Source organism: Catharus ustulatus, chromosome 14 (assembly GCF_009819885.2).
Source record: "Catharus ustulatus isolate bCatUst1 chromosome 14, bCatUst1.pri.v2, whole genome shotgun sequence".
Classification (NCBI taxonomy): Eukaryota; Metazoa; Chordata; class Aves; order Passeriformes; family Turdidae; genus Catharus; species Catharus ustulatus.
Genome location: NC_046234.1, coordinates 12,282,218 through 12,300,081, shown reverse-complemented (window position 1 = coordinate 12,300,081; position 17,864 = coordinate 12,282,218). Strand labels below are relative to the sequence as shown.

Sequence of the window (17,864 nt, the reverse complement as noted above, 5' to 3'; positions counted from 1 at the left end):
AATAATAACTCCAAAGGCTGCAACACAATCCAGCACCCACATTGGTGCCCAGTACGAATCACCACAATCCAGGGCACAATCTTTGTTTCAGTAGCATTCCTCAGGATCAAATTGCTCTGAGGCAGCTGAGCCAGCAAGGCTCAGCAGAGATGGACAGTGAGCAGATTCTGGGCTCTGAACAGCGCTGTTATTTGCTGCAATACTTGTTATTTAATTCATGAAATGTGTCTAATTTCAGTATGGAACAACAAACAAAGAAAGCAAGCATTATCTGAAACTGAATAGTTTAAAACCAAATCATACAAAGTATCTGTAAACTCCTTCTAATTCAAAATGGAATCATTTAAGGAATATTTATTCATTCATTCTGTAAAAGTCCTCCTATTTTTTATCTTCTCATTTTAGGCATAGAGATGACATCAACATCTACATTATGGAAATCACGAGCTCTAGCACATGTTTAATTTAAGGATCATCCAACAGTTCCAAGATACTTCTGAGAAATGCATTTTGATGCCTTACCAAGAGAGGTCTGCTAAAATATATTATAAATCATAATTGTATATTAAAATAAACATTTCTTCAAACCCAGACAGAACTATAACTACCCATGGCCTGATCCTATTAGAATAATTCAAACTGTAACTCTCTAATAATCCACATGATTTGAAACAGAACAGTACTTAAACAAAATACTTCATGATTTAAGAAGTATAAGGTTCTGAAGGTTTACAGAAAATTGAGAATTTGCAAATGTTGTACTTAAAAAAAAAGAAGTAATTAAGTGAAAGCACATTAATTATAGCTACTGGATGAGAACTATAATTACTAGGGAAATTAATTTTGAGACAAAGCATTGTGTGACATATATAATTACAATAATAAAAAAATGAAAATTTATTAAGTGGATGGATACCTCAAGTCTAATAGCTAAAATTATTTTTTTAACCAATATCTAATACTCCATACATTATTAACCAATAATCCCCACATTCTTATTTAGACTTTAACACAATACTCACCTTAGAACACACGTGTAGAAACCACTGTCTTGCAGCTCAACCGAGTGAAACCATATGGAATCTTCATCCTTGCTCATCCTAACTTCGGAAAATATAATGGGTTCTTCTAAATCTCCTTTGTTTTTGTACCACATAAGCCTAAGACCTGTGCTTTGGGCCATGCTATAATTAGTTCTGATATAGCTGTAGAAAAGGGCACATTTCACTCGGACTGGTTCACCTGCCAAAGCCATGTATGTCTTGAGATCCACTGACCAGTCAATGCAACCATCAACTGAAAGCAAAACAATAATAAAGAAATATTAGACACAGATGCATTTTTCAATATAGTGAAAGGCAGCTTGGGAAATGCAATACAGTACATTGAAAGAAATGGCTTTTGGCATGTGCTGAATTGTTACAGGGTAATATGAAAAATATAAAGCAGTTAGTGGCGACTAAGGGGTTTCATACACCTTTTTTAATTACCAGTAACTGTGAATGTGCAAGCAATAAATAAAGCACACTGAGTTTACTCAATTCCACTTCTTTAGAATACCATTACTTTCATCCCCAAAACACTAATTCTTTATTAAATAAACCAATGTTTTGCACCAGAACTACTTGCCTCTGTAAAGCAGTTTTGAATTCTCCAATTCCTTGTACAAGGAAAATGTACACTGGCATCTGATGCCAATCTTATCCCTTAAGCCTTTTCTATCCACCTCTGTTAATTATGTTATGCAAAAAAATCCCCAAATAATAGATGTGACATTTATAATTTTCTTTTCAAGGCAGTTCCACTTAGCTGGGTTTTTCCCTACAGCCTACTCAAACTGTAGAGGTCTGTATTATACACAACAGGATACAATTACAACGTGTTGCCTGTGCAATCCAACTTAATACAGGAGTCGTGCAAATAAAAAAGGACCTTTTGATGTTCTGTTCAGCAAAAACTTTTGAAATAGTTTTCTTGATACTTCACTTTAAAATTAACATACATCAGACAGTTTAATAAAAGACCACTTCTCCCTGTAATTTTTCTCCCATTGCTATTATCTTAGTTACAATACAGTCCTAGAACATGGACACATATCACCATATCACATATCAGAGACCTTTCAATTCAATCTTTTTCATTGCTAGAAAAACTATAAGCATGAAAATCAGCCAAGAATAAAACCAAAGAAAAAGCCTTCAAAGGCAGATCATCAAAAGGCAAACACAATACCTAAGGTTGATAGACTTGATTAAATATGTGGGTTTTAGAATTTATTGATCCTATTTAGCTACAAGTAAATGGGACATCTTTACCCTTAATGCAGCACCTCATTCAACCACGTAACTCTCAAGCAGCCTCTTCAGTATCAATTCTCAAACTGTAGGTGTTGGATATCCTCATACACTCTTAATTTCATACACATTGTCAATTGCATTCTGCCATCAAGTGATTTTTTAATCTACTTCCTAAACAAAGGCAGTTAGCAAAAATTTCTGTACATGGAATATCAGGAATGATCCTACTTTTAGTGACTACTATTGCCTTTAAATTATGTCTTCCCAGTTTTCAGGTTTCCCTTTAATCATTCAGAAGTAACTGTGACAAGCAGAAGGTTGTAGTTTTCCCATCACAGTAATTCAGCTTTAAGTGTGCTGTGATCACATGAACCACGTGTTAAACCTGTTGGCACTGACCACTTTAATACTTTTCTGGTTTATAAACTTCCATGTAAAATCTTGCCGCAAAGCAAACTTGTAAAAAGAAAAACTAACATAAACTCAGCAGGGAAGGGAAGCACATTACTCCAAACATTACTCATGACAGTTTTGACAGGTGAAGGGAGATCCTTCAGATGAAGGGAGACACCTTAACCCCCAGGATGTTTCCTGTTCCTGTCCCCCACTCCACAAGCAGGTGCAAAAACAGCAGCTGTTTGTGCCAGCTGACTTCTTTCTTCATCAAAAAAGCCCCAAATCAAAACCTTCACCTGAATTTATGTACACACTGTTCCAGCTAACTTCAATTTTGATTTTCATTCTCATTTTGCTGACAACATCCTACCGATTTAAATTAAAATTCATTGCTTTTAACGGCTGCTGTTAATGACATCAAGTGAAAGACCAGCAGGAATTTACTGATGTTCCTTTTTCTCACTGCCTCTGCCATGTCCTTCCTCTAACAGTGCCACATACAATAGGACGAGTTTGGATAATCATTATTTGAAAATCCTGTACTGAAGCATTTGTTCTTAGTGCATCTCCTCCAGGCTTATAACATCCTTCACCATGACCAAAGCTGCACATTGTAACTTGAACATGCCCTTGCTGGGACCCCAGGAAACATCACACTGACCTCTCCCTGTGCACAGACATGGGCTGTGCAGCAGAGCTGGAGAAAGAGCCTGGTTCTCCCAGTCCTACAACCCCATCCAATCCACTTTTACATTAAATGCCTAGTTCTGACATCATGAATTATTTTATATAGGTGACAGGACTTTTACACTGAGCAGGTATCATTGTACTCCACACAGAGCTTCCTCAGAAAAGCTCTGTGCTTTTTTAAAGTCCTGCTCTTTAGGCTGGTGTGATTTACAATTAAAGAACAGAGGGCAATTAAAGTGCAGAGCTCTCAGCTGCCTTCTCTCAGTGAGGGATGTGCAAGGCAATGTGAGCTCTCCAGATGGCTCATCCCTTGTTCTCCAGGATGCATAGGTATTCTCAAAGGCACCCTCTCTCTTCTGATTTAGCAAAGTCACAGAAGTCTAAGTAGGGCAGTAAGTTGAAATGAATACAGGTGTCCAGAACTGGAATTTAGATCCAAACTAATTCAGCTGATTAATTAATTCAGCCAGTCTAATTAATTCTGCCACTCTTGTGTCAATCGAATCCTGTCACATCATCTAACACTTTCAAACCTGTGCTGGTTCAACAATGTTAAACTACACCAAAGAATAACTAACAATGAGACACACATGGAAAGCTTGTGGATCAAGGACAGCAGTGCCAGGTTTTCATTTATTTCACAGAGCACAGTCACAATTAGTAGGAGTTCTGCAGTTAGGAACTGACCCAATATGGAAATCCAAATTTGGAAGCTGAAAGTACCCTGCTTCCAATGAAATTTCTCCCATATCCACACCAAACAACTTGTCAAATCACAGCTCAAATGAACACTAAGCAACCCTCAGTGTCATTCAATCTGCCTCATCCTCCACTTTTATTTGAAAATTTCCTTCATGTGTGTAATCCTCTACTGTTCTAATTTCAGAACTTGAGCTGCTGAAGTATAGGAAGCACAGTGGAATAGAGGAAAGGCATTTGAACAGTAATTTACAACCAGGTCACCAGAGTGGCTAAAAGCCCTCTCCAGCTGCCCCCAGAGGACGAGACAATGCTGGGGCCAGGCTCTGTTGGCCCTTGCCCATGCTCCAGTGGAGGCACCAGACACGGTGCCCTGAGCCCAGCACAGCACCTGCATCCCAAGGAAGAAAGGAGAGAAAAGGAAATCTACACTAGAGACTTTTTTCCCTATTAACAGTATCAGAACGAAAGAGTTTGAGCAGCCCACAGGAGGCTGACCCCTACAGGGAGCGGGGTGGAGGGGGAAGGTGCAGGCAGCAGCTCCCCTGTGACAGCTCTCCCTGCAGCAGGCCAGAAGGGGGTAATTACAGAGGGAAGAGCACACAGGGGAAGGAGCAACCAGTCATTATAGTGTTGATGACATCTGCAGAGGGGAGAAGTCTCACAGAGTGCCTTGACTAAATCTTAATTATTGAAGAAAGACTAATCAAACAGGAGATGACTTTTTCCCCTTGCTCTTCTTTTCTTGTTAAATACACAGGTAAGAATGTTTCCTCTTCTGAAGCTGTAGAGGATAAAATCTAGGTCAGGCTCCCTGCACTCACATGGAAGCTGGAATTTTTCCTCTTGCTGTGCTGTCAGTCACTGGAGCGTGAGCATTGTTAGATTCGTTTGGAGTATTCTCCAAGCTGTCATTACAAATGACTGGAGCTGCTTAGGTGGAGTTCAGCACTCCATTATCCAGAACAAAGTTTGCTGTCATTTTTGTTGGGCTGGTTCTCAATATGTAATATAATCAGGTTGGTGAGAAAAATAATAGCATTAGAAAGGCACTTATATTATAAATGTATATACACCATTTCTCTGCTACCCTATAATCACCTGGTAAGTGCCTGACTGGAAGCTCATTCAAATTAAATCCTGTCTATTGTGGATGTACTTTACACATTTCTAAGACAGATTTTTGTTGTTTTTTTTTTTTAATTTGAAACACTAAGAGAATATGGAAAACTCTGTCCCATTTTTATCCCAAGTTCCTAAGGAAAAGTGGTTTCCCTACCTATCTGTCAATCTTCCCCATCCCCTTAGCATAACTTCTACCCCAGCTGAATAAATTCAACCCTGTTGCACAGAAATTGAAAGTGCCCAGGAGTGCTCTCTCCTACATGGGTGCAGAAGTTTCTCATTCTGTCCCACATGAGCTGGGAAACAGCAGCAGTGAAGCACAGTGCAGCCCAAAGGGGTCATCCCAGTTACATACCCAGGTTACTGCAACCTGAGCAGAGAGGAATTGAAAATGAAGGCTACAGAACTATTAAGGAAAATACAGATTGAGTTGGGTGACAATAACTTACTGTACTTTTATGTTAGCAATCACCCAAAGCATGCACTGCATCTTCTTCCTCAACATTTCCTGGCAATTTCCCATCACTCTTATTTTAAATAAATCTAGTTGTCTAGGGAGTCTAGATGCATTTTAACATGAACCATAATAATTTATAAGCAATTATAGAGGAGCATGTACATCGTCTCTAAGTAATTTGTCTTTCTGATTGCTGTCACAAGAATAATTTTTTGCACTGCGCATCTGCCTGTTATAATTTTTATAGGGATCTGTCACCTACAGCAATTTATATCATGGCATTGTTAAACATGTTTGCCTACCTTGTTACCTGAAAATCTAATTTTAAATTTAAATCATCTACAAATAAATCATTAAAAAAATAATACACTAGCTAATGTATTAAATTTATTGCTCCACAAAGCAGGCAGTATTTGTGACAGTAGGTACATAGTCAGAAATAAAACCACCATCCCTCTAATACAACAGTTATATTTTTATGTATACACTAGCTGTAGAACAGCAGAGTCCAGGAACTGATATCCATCATGCCTGGGGTTTGTAGACACGTAGCAATGATAGATGTACTCCATTAAGAATGTCCAAAGAGAGATGCAAATTTTTTAGAGTCTTAAAGGGGAGAAATCACTTACAGCCTATGAATTTTTGGCAACTTGGTATTTTCAGAACTTGAATCTGGAGAGAAGGGAACATGCTCTGCATTCCAGCACACATGGCAAAGCCTTTAGCAGCTTTAGCTGGACATGATTGTCTCAAGGGTCAAGGAGTTGGATCAGCCTCGCCATATGTAATTGGTTTCACATCTCTGGATTTTTGGCTGCACTGTGCTAATGCTGCTGCAGTGCTTGCAGCCAGCTTCTCATCACAGCCTGGCCCTGCCATGTGAGACCTGAACATTAGCAGAGCCCAGTGTGTGTCCCCTGTCCCCTCCCAGAGCCCGTCTCTGCTCCTCACACCATGGGCTGTTGGGGACCTGAGCTCCTAAAAACTGCCAGCAACCACCACACCCTTCTGAGTATTCTTTAAATACTGCAGTGCTCAGAGACACAGTTGCTGGTCAGAGAACACATTGCAAATAACACTCTCTTGACCACTTTGTGCACTGTTCAAAATCACAGATGTTACCTCCAAAGCATGGTGAGATCTCTGTATGTCAGCTGAGATCTCTCATCTTAGCTGACCGATCAAACTGGATGATGAAACAACGCTCTCATACCTGTTGATAAAAGTTCACTCTACTGAGGGAAATCTGAGCTGTTGTCTCTGATATGAAGAGCAAGTTACCTGACTGTACAGGGGAGAAGGAGAAACCCATGTTGGCAATAATCCAGCAGGGAGTGGAGGGTGGCCTTGTCCAGCAGCAGAGGAGCAATTCCAAGAGCAGGCAAGGAGGGGAGGAGGGGGCAGTTCAGGTAAAGTGTCTGTTATGTCTCTTTTCTGTGAATTTTACCCTTCTCTGAATCAAGTAGACTCTAGGTTTTGTCTCTGTGTCCATATTTTAAAGTGCATTTTAGAAAAAAATCAAATAGTTTCCCCCTGAGGTACACAAAATCAAAAAATACATCTGTTGGAGATAAGATCACTTAAAAAAAAATAAATCTTGAGAAAAAAAAGTTTATCATTGTTCAAGATAGGTGAAATTTGCCATGCTTCTCCTGCAACCCTGTCACAACTCTTACTAATTCTTTTCTATGACAGTAACACCTTGTTTAAGCAATAAACTAAGGGGTTTTTTTTGCTAAAGAAACACAACATCTAAGGATAGGATCACTCACAGACTTTGTAGTTTCTCTACTCTGATCTTTTTCTGAATATTTTCCAGCAAGAATTAGACTATTCAAACTTAATGGTGAAAATGTTTGGGACTTTCAAGACATATAAAAGTGCAAATATTCCAAAATTCCTAAGTCAAGTAATGATGACTGAAAAAAAATCTTCCTTAAATTCAGCAACAAGCAAACATTTCTCCAAATCTGGGCGAAAAATAAGGAAAAATGCATTTAAACATCCTTATGCACTACCTAACATTTTTTTCTAATTTTGATCAAAGCTTCAAATTTCTGTAGGATAGATTAAAAGGTTTTTAAGACTTGTGTATCCTTCATTTTTTTTGACCAGCTTTTCTTATGATCCACAGCTAAACAACCCAATTCAAATGTCAAATATTCCAGCTGAACACTCATCACTTCCTTTGAGGTCAAACCCACTGTAAATATATACTGCCAGAGGTTCAAATAACCACAGATTGCTCTGCCCTGAATTACGTATACATATGGAGCCAGGAGCATTTTAGCCTTGTATTGAAAATGCAAAAGAAAGAACATACTGGTAGATCACCAAAATTCTCTAGGGAGAGAAAAAACCCTGAACAAAGTCTCAGCTTCCAGCAGCGATGGCATATTAATGAGGTCAAGGCTTAGAAATTACACTTGAAGAATGAAAATGCTGCTGCAGCATCAGTGGAAGTGACTGGACAGGGGCATTTCATCCTGTAGCACTTGTCAGAGCCAGCTTTTCAGCTGGCACTGTATCACAGGGGTTTTCTGGAATGCTTGCTGATGGAGAGAAGAGCAAATCACAGCTGGCAGGTTAAGATTTTGCTGGAGACAGGGAGGTCTGAGGCACATTCTGTGATGGAAAGGAAATCTCTGTTCTCATCATATTCTTTGCTACCTCTTCCAAGTCAGATGTTCCCAGAGACAGATGGAACCTGAAGTGCCTTCCAAAGCTGTGCTCTCTGCGTTCAGCTGATCACTCTGCTGAGCACAGGGAAAGAGAGGGGGAGGGCACTAAAGCAACTCTTTAAAATGCAGCATATTCACCCTAAAAATGAGGATTTGGTGACCTTGATCTCCCAATCACTTCCATATTTGGCAGGTTTTTAAAGGGCCTGCGTTGAAGTAAACAGTACAGAAACTGGAACTTATAAAAGCAGTTTGGTTTAAAATATTCAGTGTAACGCCTTGATTCTCTGCAGATGTCACCATGTTAGAAAACAACATAAAAGTCACCTTGAAAATCAACAGCAGTAGAGCCAGGACATGAACAATAAAGAAATCATGCTCCATGGCTTCGTGCTTTCACCTATTTTGTGAAGCCCCAGCCTCTCCTGCCTTCTCAGCCTCCCCAGCACTGCCTGGCCCCTGCCCTTCCCTCCAGTTCCCCTCCTGTCATGGGGCAGCAGATCTGGAAGAGTTGTAGGAAAGGTCATGACAAATCTCCTGCCTCTGCCCAGCTCCCTCTTTGCTCCAAGGAATAAAGCCAAGCAGGTGATCTGCAGTGAACAAGGTATCCAAACCACTAAACTTCTTTCCTTCTTTGAGGATCTATAAATTAATACCTATTTCTTCAAAGTCAGCCATGAAATGGCATGATTATATTAGCACAAACTAGCCTGGGAGCATTACCTTAAGTAAGGAAAGTAAGTTGCTCTGGATTGAAGTGGCCAGATCAGATACAGGATGTTACATCTGCTTCTCGGACTGAACAAATAACAAAACATTCCTGTTTAAATCCTAAAATTTAAATTTCATAAATGAACAACCCAGACAACCAAAAAGTCAGTGCAAACACTGGTATGAACTCAAAGGCTCTAAATTAGTGTTCATCCAGATCTGAAACCCATCTGAAAATGGGTTTTTGTTTCATTGTCCACAAAATCTAGTAAATAAAAATACTTTTCCAAGCTTCAAAAGAGGGAAAAAAGTAATTTTTTCTATCATGTTGCACAGTGGATGTTGCCATATTTGTTAGCTCTTTGGATTCCTGAGGGAATTAATGAATGATGGAAAAGCTCAAAGGAATATTTCCCAGCATCTCTGATACCTTTTTGTGTACAGAAATATATTCAGACAAAGAAGATAGAAAGAAGAATCAGTATCTAAGGGAGAGCAGTAACTGATACCAACAACAAGTAAAACAGAGTGAAAATATTTATTTGCATTTATAAATAAAAGTTTTATCCTAACACATTTCTGGGTAAGGAGAACACATTGAAGACAAACTTTACACCTGAAGGTATGTGCATTTAATATTTTAAGTGCTGTTGATTACACATGAGGTCTTTAAGGACACTCTCCAAGACAGTTTTAATATTCTCCAGCCAACTACATTAACCATGTAAAATTTCACATAGTTCTGTTTTCATGTCTTTAGCACCATGCAAACTTTGGGAACAAAGCTGAATTCATCTCAATAATTGATGAGTCACTTTATAAGTTTCTTTGAATAAAGTTACTGAAGGTAAAGTAAATGAAAACTAGCTCCCAGATCAGGCAGTTGCAGTCTCAAGTAATCACACAATTATAAAACTCTATATCCACTGCTTGTTATTCCCAGAAGGGAGTTGTAGGAAAGAATTGTGAATAATAAGAATTTAAAATTAAAGAGAATGAACCTCTATTAACTTGGTAGCCCCTGTGGGATAGAATAACTTGCATACATACACATGATTATTTTATCTGGCATCTGTTTTTCAAGTATATGGACAGTTTGAATTGGATTATCTGCTCTGAGGGCACAGTCCTCTTGAGTTTGGATTAGGTAGGAAGATGGGCTCTGTGTTGAATACATAGGGTTAAATTTATTTCTTCTGCTTTCTGCAGAGGAGAATCCTTGAGAGACACAGGTCTGCTGCAAGAGCTCCTACCACACCTCACCTGTGGTGGAGGCAGAGGGCTTGACAGGAAAAGAGAGCAAGGAGACTTTCAAAAGAGCCCACCACCAGAGGAAAACAGGACTGAGTTATTCCTGGGGATGATCTCCATGGGGTTTGTGCAGGGTTTGAGCAATCATTGACTGAACACCCCAGCAGGGACATTTCTGGTAACCCCAATTCCCCATTTACCATGGACAACTGGTGCTTGCCCAACGCTCCTGCCTGTCTCACAGCCAGCTGTGCCAGCATCCTGGGCCTTGGAGCAGAGCCAGACCCCAGACCTCCAGGGGCCTCTTCCAACCCACCTGGCCCTAGAGTTTGTCCTACCCCACCACAATCCACACGCAAATAAAGGGAGCCTTTGTCACAAATATCCAGACCTGAGTGTACACCTGCACTGCCCTACTCATTAATCACTTCTTTTCTAGCTTACAAAGATGCAATCAATCCATCAGAAGATTACCAAATGCTTTACAAAACTGGTTCCCCATCACAAACACACTAGGTAGAATGAATGTTTAGGTGCTTGGATATCTGTTCAGCACTGGATGAACACATAGCAATGTCAAAAAAAAAAAAACAAAAAAACAAAAAAGAGAATGCCAAATTTTGTCAGGACATGAACATGAATAGAAGGGAACAAGTCAAGTTCATCTAATTTACTTGCAACAAATAACTAGCTTTGGTCATTTGCTTTGACTCTACACATTTACCTTTAGATATCTAGACACATTTGCCATTATACAATTGCTGTGCCATTCTTCCTGTTATCTGGCACAGATAATTTCAGCTGCAGTGAGCCAATTACTATTTCCACTTGCATGACAGGAGGACCTCTGTTTGAAAAGGTTAAGACCCATACTCTAACCTAGGTTGTAATTCCTCCTCTCATTTTAATTCATTATCTGCACATATGCAGTAAATTTAAATAGGAAACTCTCCTGTCTGCAGAACACATTAGATTCCATTTCAGTAAAATGAAGATTCACAAATCAAAAGAGTATTTGCTTTCATAGAACAGATTTGAATAGAAGTGTTAGTGGGTTATTTGATTAAAATTTCTGTAAGTGATGAATTATGAAATGCTTTCAAAATGAGATATTTTTAGAAAGTAAACATTGCTCTTTAGACTTGTTGCTATTTAAAATAAACAAACAGGGTTATTCTAATTGCAAGCCATTACAATTACATGTAAGAAAGAAAAATGAAGGATGATTGAAAAACGAGCCATTAGAAGAGCTACCTGTGGTACAGATGTAGCAGATGTCTCTCTCTAGGTAAAGTGGCAATGCAGTGCTGTGCTCTGGAACACAGCATTGCACATTTGCTTAGGAACAGTTTTACATTTACATTTCCATTTTCTAAAAGCTGCCAATTGCAACATCCTGCAGCACTGCATCCACAGCAGCCCCTCACCTTCAATGAGAGCAAGGGTCATGCTGATGACATCCACCTCCTTTTGTGAAAAAAAGCCTTGGGGAGACTGCCATCAGAGCCCCCCATGGCCTGCCAGCTCCCCAAATCCCCAGCCCCTTCCAGATGAGCTGTGAGCAGTGACTGAGCAGGACTGGTCACCACCACTCCTCTCAGTCTCCTCTCAAGCTCCTGTTCCAGAGACCTTGCTCCCCCCTTGTCCCAGCCCCAGTGGTGATCCCTTATTGGGGTACAGGGGCAATTTTATCAACACCAGGACTGCAGCTCCCCACATGGTCCCATTCCTAAGGACTTCATCCTATTTCATATCATTTTCCAAAGTCTTTACTCAGGAGATTCAGAGCAGAGGCAACACTGACTGAAATCCCACAGACACTGGCCCTGCTTCAAGCTGACACAAAGTTTGTATCTTTAAATGAGCAGATCGACCCCAAAGCAGCCCAGTTTACAGCCTTCTCCCTGTAACTTCATCAGCCAGAAACAAAACTGGCAATAAGATTTCATTTATTAGTCAGCAAAAGTAACAAACTGCAGATACTTCATTACTAATACATCATTTGCTCAGAGCAGCACAAAACAAACAAGTCTGTGTTTTATTCATGGGCCTCCTGTCATTCTCAATGCCCCCAACTCAGTGCAAATCATGCAGCTGCTGCCTGTTCCACTCAAAAAAGGATGGGAAGATGGAGATGTTTGAGCTCCAGGGCTGAGGCTGAGCAAAGGTGGGAGTTGAGAACACAGGAGGAGAGCTGGAGAGCTCTCAGCACCTCAGGACTTTCTTTGGATGTCAATACATCCTCCAGGTGTGGCATTGCCCTGCAGCCCCCAAAACCATCAGCACATCGTTATTAAATCGAGTAAAAACCTTCACCTGAGCTACTGATGAAGCAGAAAAAATGCATAACTGGAGCAACACGTTTAATTAATGTTCCTCCACTGGTTACCCAATACTCAGTAAGCAATGTGGAGGCTGCTCATTTGCTCTCTCACTCACAGTTTCTCATCCTAACCCACATTCCATCATTTCCTGTCCCAGCCTTGGGAACTGATTGCCACAACAGCTTTGAAGACAATGGTTTTATTAAGATTTTTAAATTATCAATATGGCAAAGTCATGGGGGTGACTACACCTGGAGTGGTCACTGTAAGGATCACCCCAAAGAAAACCACTGTTTTCCACTTTAAAAATCCTGCTTTGAAACATGGAAAATCAGTACTTCAATTCTTAAACAGAAACAAAATCACAGTGATTAGGGAAGACAGGACAGAAATGCAAAGCTGGACCCCTTCTTCTTCCCTCCATCTTCTCCACAGAGAGGGGCTCATTTCCAAGCCTGGCTGAAGCTGCCTCAGTAAATTTGAGGCTGCAGATTTTCAGTGCCTGGGGAGCTCCCATCCCTGCTCAGGGCAGGCAGGCTCTCCCTGCTCCTCTCAGAGGGCTCCTGTCTCTCTGATCAGGGCTGGGGCTCCCATCTGCCTGTCCCTGATCCTTCCCTCACTGCCCCTGCTAAACCCAAGTACAATTCAGCAAATACTGGGGAAGTTTCCCAGTAGGGAAGCTGGAGATGGGAGGGAAGATTAATTATGACACACAGTGTTGTGAGTAGCTGCATTCCCAATTAAAAATGCTCTACTTAATTCAACCTAATTTTATTATTGTTTTGACTGCATTATTTTTTTTAGCTCACAATGACAGATTTTTCTCGAGTTGAGATGACAGAACTGTCATCTGTCCAGCTCTACATCTGAAGGAAGAGGAAAATGACTGTTCCCAGCTGGGGAGAAAAAAGCACACAGGAGGCATGTGACCTCAGGGTAGGGATTTTGGGTACAGAGAGGGAAGTGAAGTGAGAGGTGTCTGACAGACTAACACGTGTTACTGGGGCACAAAAAGGAAAAAAAAGAAAAAGGCACTTTGAATCTGCTCTTATCAAGGTTAAAGCAGAAATTTATTGGCAACAAATCATTCTTGTTTTCTCAAGACACAAGGTCCAGCCTCAGAGGTGTGGATGGCATCCAGCTCCCACGGAGATCAGTGCACCCCACACAAGCTCTGCATCCTGCAGCGCTGGGGATGACACTCTGGGGAGCACGTCCCTACAGCAAACCCTCTTTGTGGTGGGGAAGAAGAATAAAACAGAGACAGGCTCTGTTAGAAGCAGGCATATGAATCAGAAATAGAGATGCAGGCGTCATGCAAACTGTGTTAAGGGAACTGCTGATAAAGAGGACTTCTTCAAAGATAAAGACTGTCTGTCATATTTCTGTTAAAAATAAGACTATCACAAATGCAATCATATTTTTTCATGTGTCACTTGTGAAATAAATGATATTTCACTGGGAGGTTGACAGTGTAAGAAACGCAATTAGAATGATTTACATATTAAAGACATTATTATGTCTTCATTGTAAATATTTCCATCATGATGACTTTGAACAGAATCTTTGCAAACAGAAATATAAATATCCTCATGCCAGATTTCACATAATCTGAAATCATGCTGTGTCAAATTGTCAATTTTAAGAATTCTCCTGAGCCATTACAAATCCCATTTTAAAGACTCGTCTGTTTTTACATAATTGAAAATAACCACTGCTTGTAATGTGCTAATTTTGATGTGCAGTGAATAACATGGTGCCAGAACCCTTCTAGCCAACCACTGTTTTGAAAAACTGTACTAAGCTTTCCATGTCCAGATTGCCTGGGGCTGCATAAACCTTTACAACACAATTTTTTTTGTTATTGTTTAATGCTAAATATTCCTAAGTATGTCATCAAAATTATGAGAGTTGGATTTTTTTCCTCTTCCCTGGGACTGATTAGTGTGTCTTCATAAGAAAGATATGTAAATACAACCTCATTAACGAGCTACGAACTTTAGATAACAAAAAGCACCACTAAGAGCCCAATTGCTATTGAACAGCTTCTGTTAGAAAAGACAAATCCACTCAGCAGGAATCACGGACCCTGCACTTCTTTGCTTCTATTTGCATGTGTTTAAAAGAGTCTTGGCACTCCAGAGAGCATGGCTAACATGAAGGATGTGAGGGATGACAGCAGTGTTTCAGACCAACAGACATGCAAACACAGGCATGGACAAAGGGGACTGGGGTTACAAGAATATGGTGCAAGAAGAGTGACTTCCAACCTATTTTTGTAAACTCTAATTAGGAAAGGATTTCTCTAACACCTATCTCCAAACTTTGTGCTGGGAAAACCATTTACTGCCAAATGACAAGTGTAGGCTGCATGCTAAACATTCTGAATTTTTGGTTCTCTGAATAACTGTTAACCCAACATTATTCGTGTCTACCTTGGGTTTTTAAATGGAATTACATATAGCCTGGGGCTCCAAATCTAAATGAAAAATGGAGCTCCAATTGAACCTTAGGAAAAAAAAAAGGGAAAAGTTAATGAGATTTAAATTAGTAACAGCCAAAGCCTTCCCTTAAAGAAAACATTATTGATTTTAAAGAGTTACCTAATGAAAAAGAATGGCACTCATTTAAGACTTTGCATGAACTACATTAGAGTTTCATTTGTAATAATAAATAAGGATGCGCTTTACAGTCCAATTAATCAGCAGAATTTATGTACATATTTTTATGAGTTAACTACACATTCCCTAAGCCCTTAATCACAGTTTAGGGGGAACTGTTTATGGCAGTAAAGAAATTATAATTTCTAAGGCCCAGACTGTAAAGATAATTAAGTACCAGTTCCCTATAAGAGTTAAACACCTATACAATTTCTGGGTTTATAATCTATTCTTCATTTGAAAAATGGAAATGCATAGTGTTTCACTTTATTCTTCATTAAAAAATGGTTCTATTTTCAGTTTAAGTAACTGATTATTGGAAAAAATTTCCTCCTATGAATGCTCTGCAGCTTTTACACACTATGAACAAAAAAATATTATTTCCAGGAAAGGCAATACATGGACTCTTTGTAAATTCCCTAAATAGGTAGGAAATTTGTCTAACTGATGGTTTTCATATATTTTCATTCAAACATAATTTTATACAATCACAAGATACTTCATAATATCAGTAAAATTCAGGAATATAATACCATGATCCTATGACATTTAAATATGGAACACTGGTGACCATGCACAGTTAATTCTCTGAGAATTGCTGAGAAAACAGATGAAGTGCAAGGTCCCCCAAGCAAGTTTCAAATGACATTTAAACCAAACTACTTCTACAAAAAGTAAGCATGCCTGGACCCAGTCCAAACAGAATTTCACCTCATAATTAATTAAAGCTCCAGACAAAACCCATCAGAACAACAGGAACATTCAGTTCATTTGCTGAGATACCTGAAAGTGCTAAAACTTTAAACTCCATAAATTGCTAAATTCCCTACCAAGCTCACCTGGGAGAACCCCAAGCCTCCTGCCTGGTTCCTCATCTCCCATCCTGGGAATTATCTGCTCAGATTGGCTGTTTAAGCCATGGAGCTGCTCAGCAGCATCTCCCAGGGCTGTCAGTGTGTCACCTGCTCACACACAGACTGACCTCCAGCTGCCATTGGTGACCAACACTGGTGTTTAACTCCAGCTCTAAAGATGACATTTCTCTCCAACAGCAAACCAGGAACAAAGGTAACTGCAGTTTCTCAATGAAGCAAGCAACAAATGTCTCAAATCAAGCTTGTGCACACCAAGATGACAAAGAACACGTAAAGGTGCCCCATATGGTACAACAAATACCAAAATCCCAGCACAGCACTTCTCTTTTAATCCAATTCACTGGGACAGCACTTCCCAGGGGAGATAATACGTGTCCAAACATGTCTGAATGGTTGGACTTCATCTTTGCTTTGCTAAAGCAAAAGATAGATTTACAAAGAGATGCATTTATTTTTAATAAAGAACATTCATACACATTAATTTCACCTGCCACAAGACTGTGCCTTGAAGAGATTCTTTAAAGTAACTGAACAAAACTTAATCCACCTGTTTCACAGAACTAAGAACAACATCTGCCTCTTTGTGAGCTGATTTACAAATCTCTGGCAGATCTCGTCCCCTGCCTTCAACATCCTGCTGTGGCACTTTCTCATGGCTGTGGTCACCTTATTCACACTGTCATCATGATTCACAGCAGCAGTGCAGCTTGGAATCAAATCCTACCAAGATCCTCCCTCACCTTTCCAACAGTTCAATCCACAAAGTGGATTGCCTCCCACAGCCAGCTCTCAAAAAAGTAATCTTTGGGAAGTATTTTGGTGGACAGAAGAAAATTGCAACTCAGGTACTCTAGATTGGTTTTGTACTTTGTTCTTCCCATTCTTTAATTATAAAGCAAATTAATAAACATGAGCATTATGCTTGTGGTATTGCCTAAGGCATGACAAAGCCAACTGAAACTGCAGGAGTTGCATCCCTGAATGGATCTTAAGGGAAATAATTAATAGAATCTAACCTATCATTGCTTGTTCCTCTAAACTATGTGTTTTAGTAATGTTCTATAACACTCTTTGGAGAACAGAAGCCAGTCCCTCCTTTCCCACACAAATGTGACTGGAGTACACCGTGCACTGCTGGTGAGAGGCACCACAGGAGCCCTGTGGAGGCTCAGGACAGCAGTGGGGATGGACACCGTCACTCCTGTAACCCCAGCTGGGGTTTAGACCCAAGCCAAAGGGCTTAGGTCTAATTACTATTGGAATTACTACTGGACTGAGGGCTCAGCTGGCAGCTGGAACAGTCCTAAATTGAAAAACCTGGGCTAGGTCTGAGGGAAGCAATAAACAGCTGCTACTCACCCTGCTGCCATAGTGATTTCCACATCCAAGTAAGCCTGACATTTAAAATGCTTCTCTCTCTTTTATTTGATTCCACTTTATACCACACTGTTTCTATTCTGTTGTTTTACACCTAATGCAGGGGTTACTTTCTGGTGTGTTATGAACCACAGCTCAAGAACTCCCAGTTTAAAGCCTGTTTCCCAGAAAACCAGTTTGTACACAGCTCAGGCTGCTCTGACAATAGGCAGCCTTGTACTTCTTAACATCCTCCTGATTTTAGTTACCACTGCCCACATTCAGTGAAGAAAATTTGCCACATTCCTTCTGACCTTTGAAACTTTCACATGTAACAGG

The 17,864-nt window shown here is 40.0% G+C and overlaps 1 protein-coding gene across 7 annotated transcripts in view; it reads right to left on the bottom strand.

Annotated features, from left to right (window-relative positions):
• Positions 1-17,864, bottom strand: part of IL1RAPL2 (interleukin 1 receptor accessory protein like 2) — a 362,583-nt gene that overhangs the window by 174,541 nt on the left and 170,178 nt on the right. For 6 of the 7 annotated variants that reach the window (XM_033072583.2, XM_033072578.2, XM_033072581.2 and 3 more), the window contains exon 3: positions 1,023-1,296. The exons of the other annotated variant lie outside the window; for it this stretch is intronic. In XM_033072583.2, coding sequence (XP_032928474.1) covers positions 1,023-1,296 — 274 coding nt within the window. The remainder of the gene's footprint in view (positions 1-1,022; positions 1,297-17,864) is intronic. 7 annotated transcript variants of the gene reach the window in all.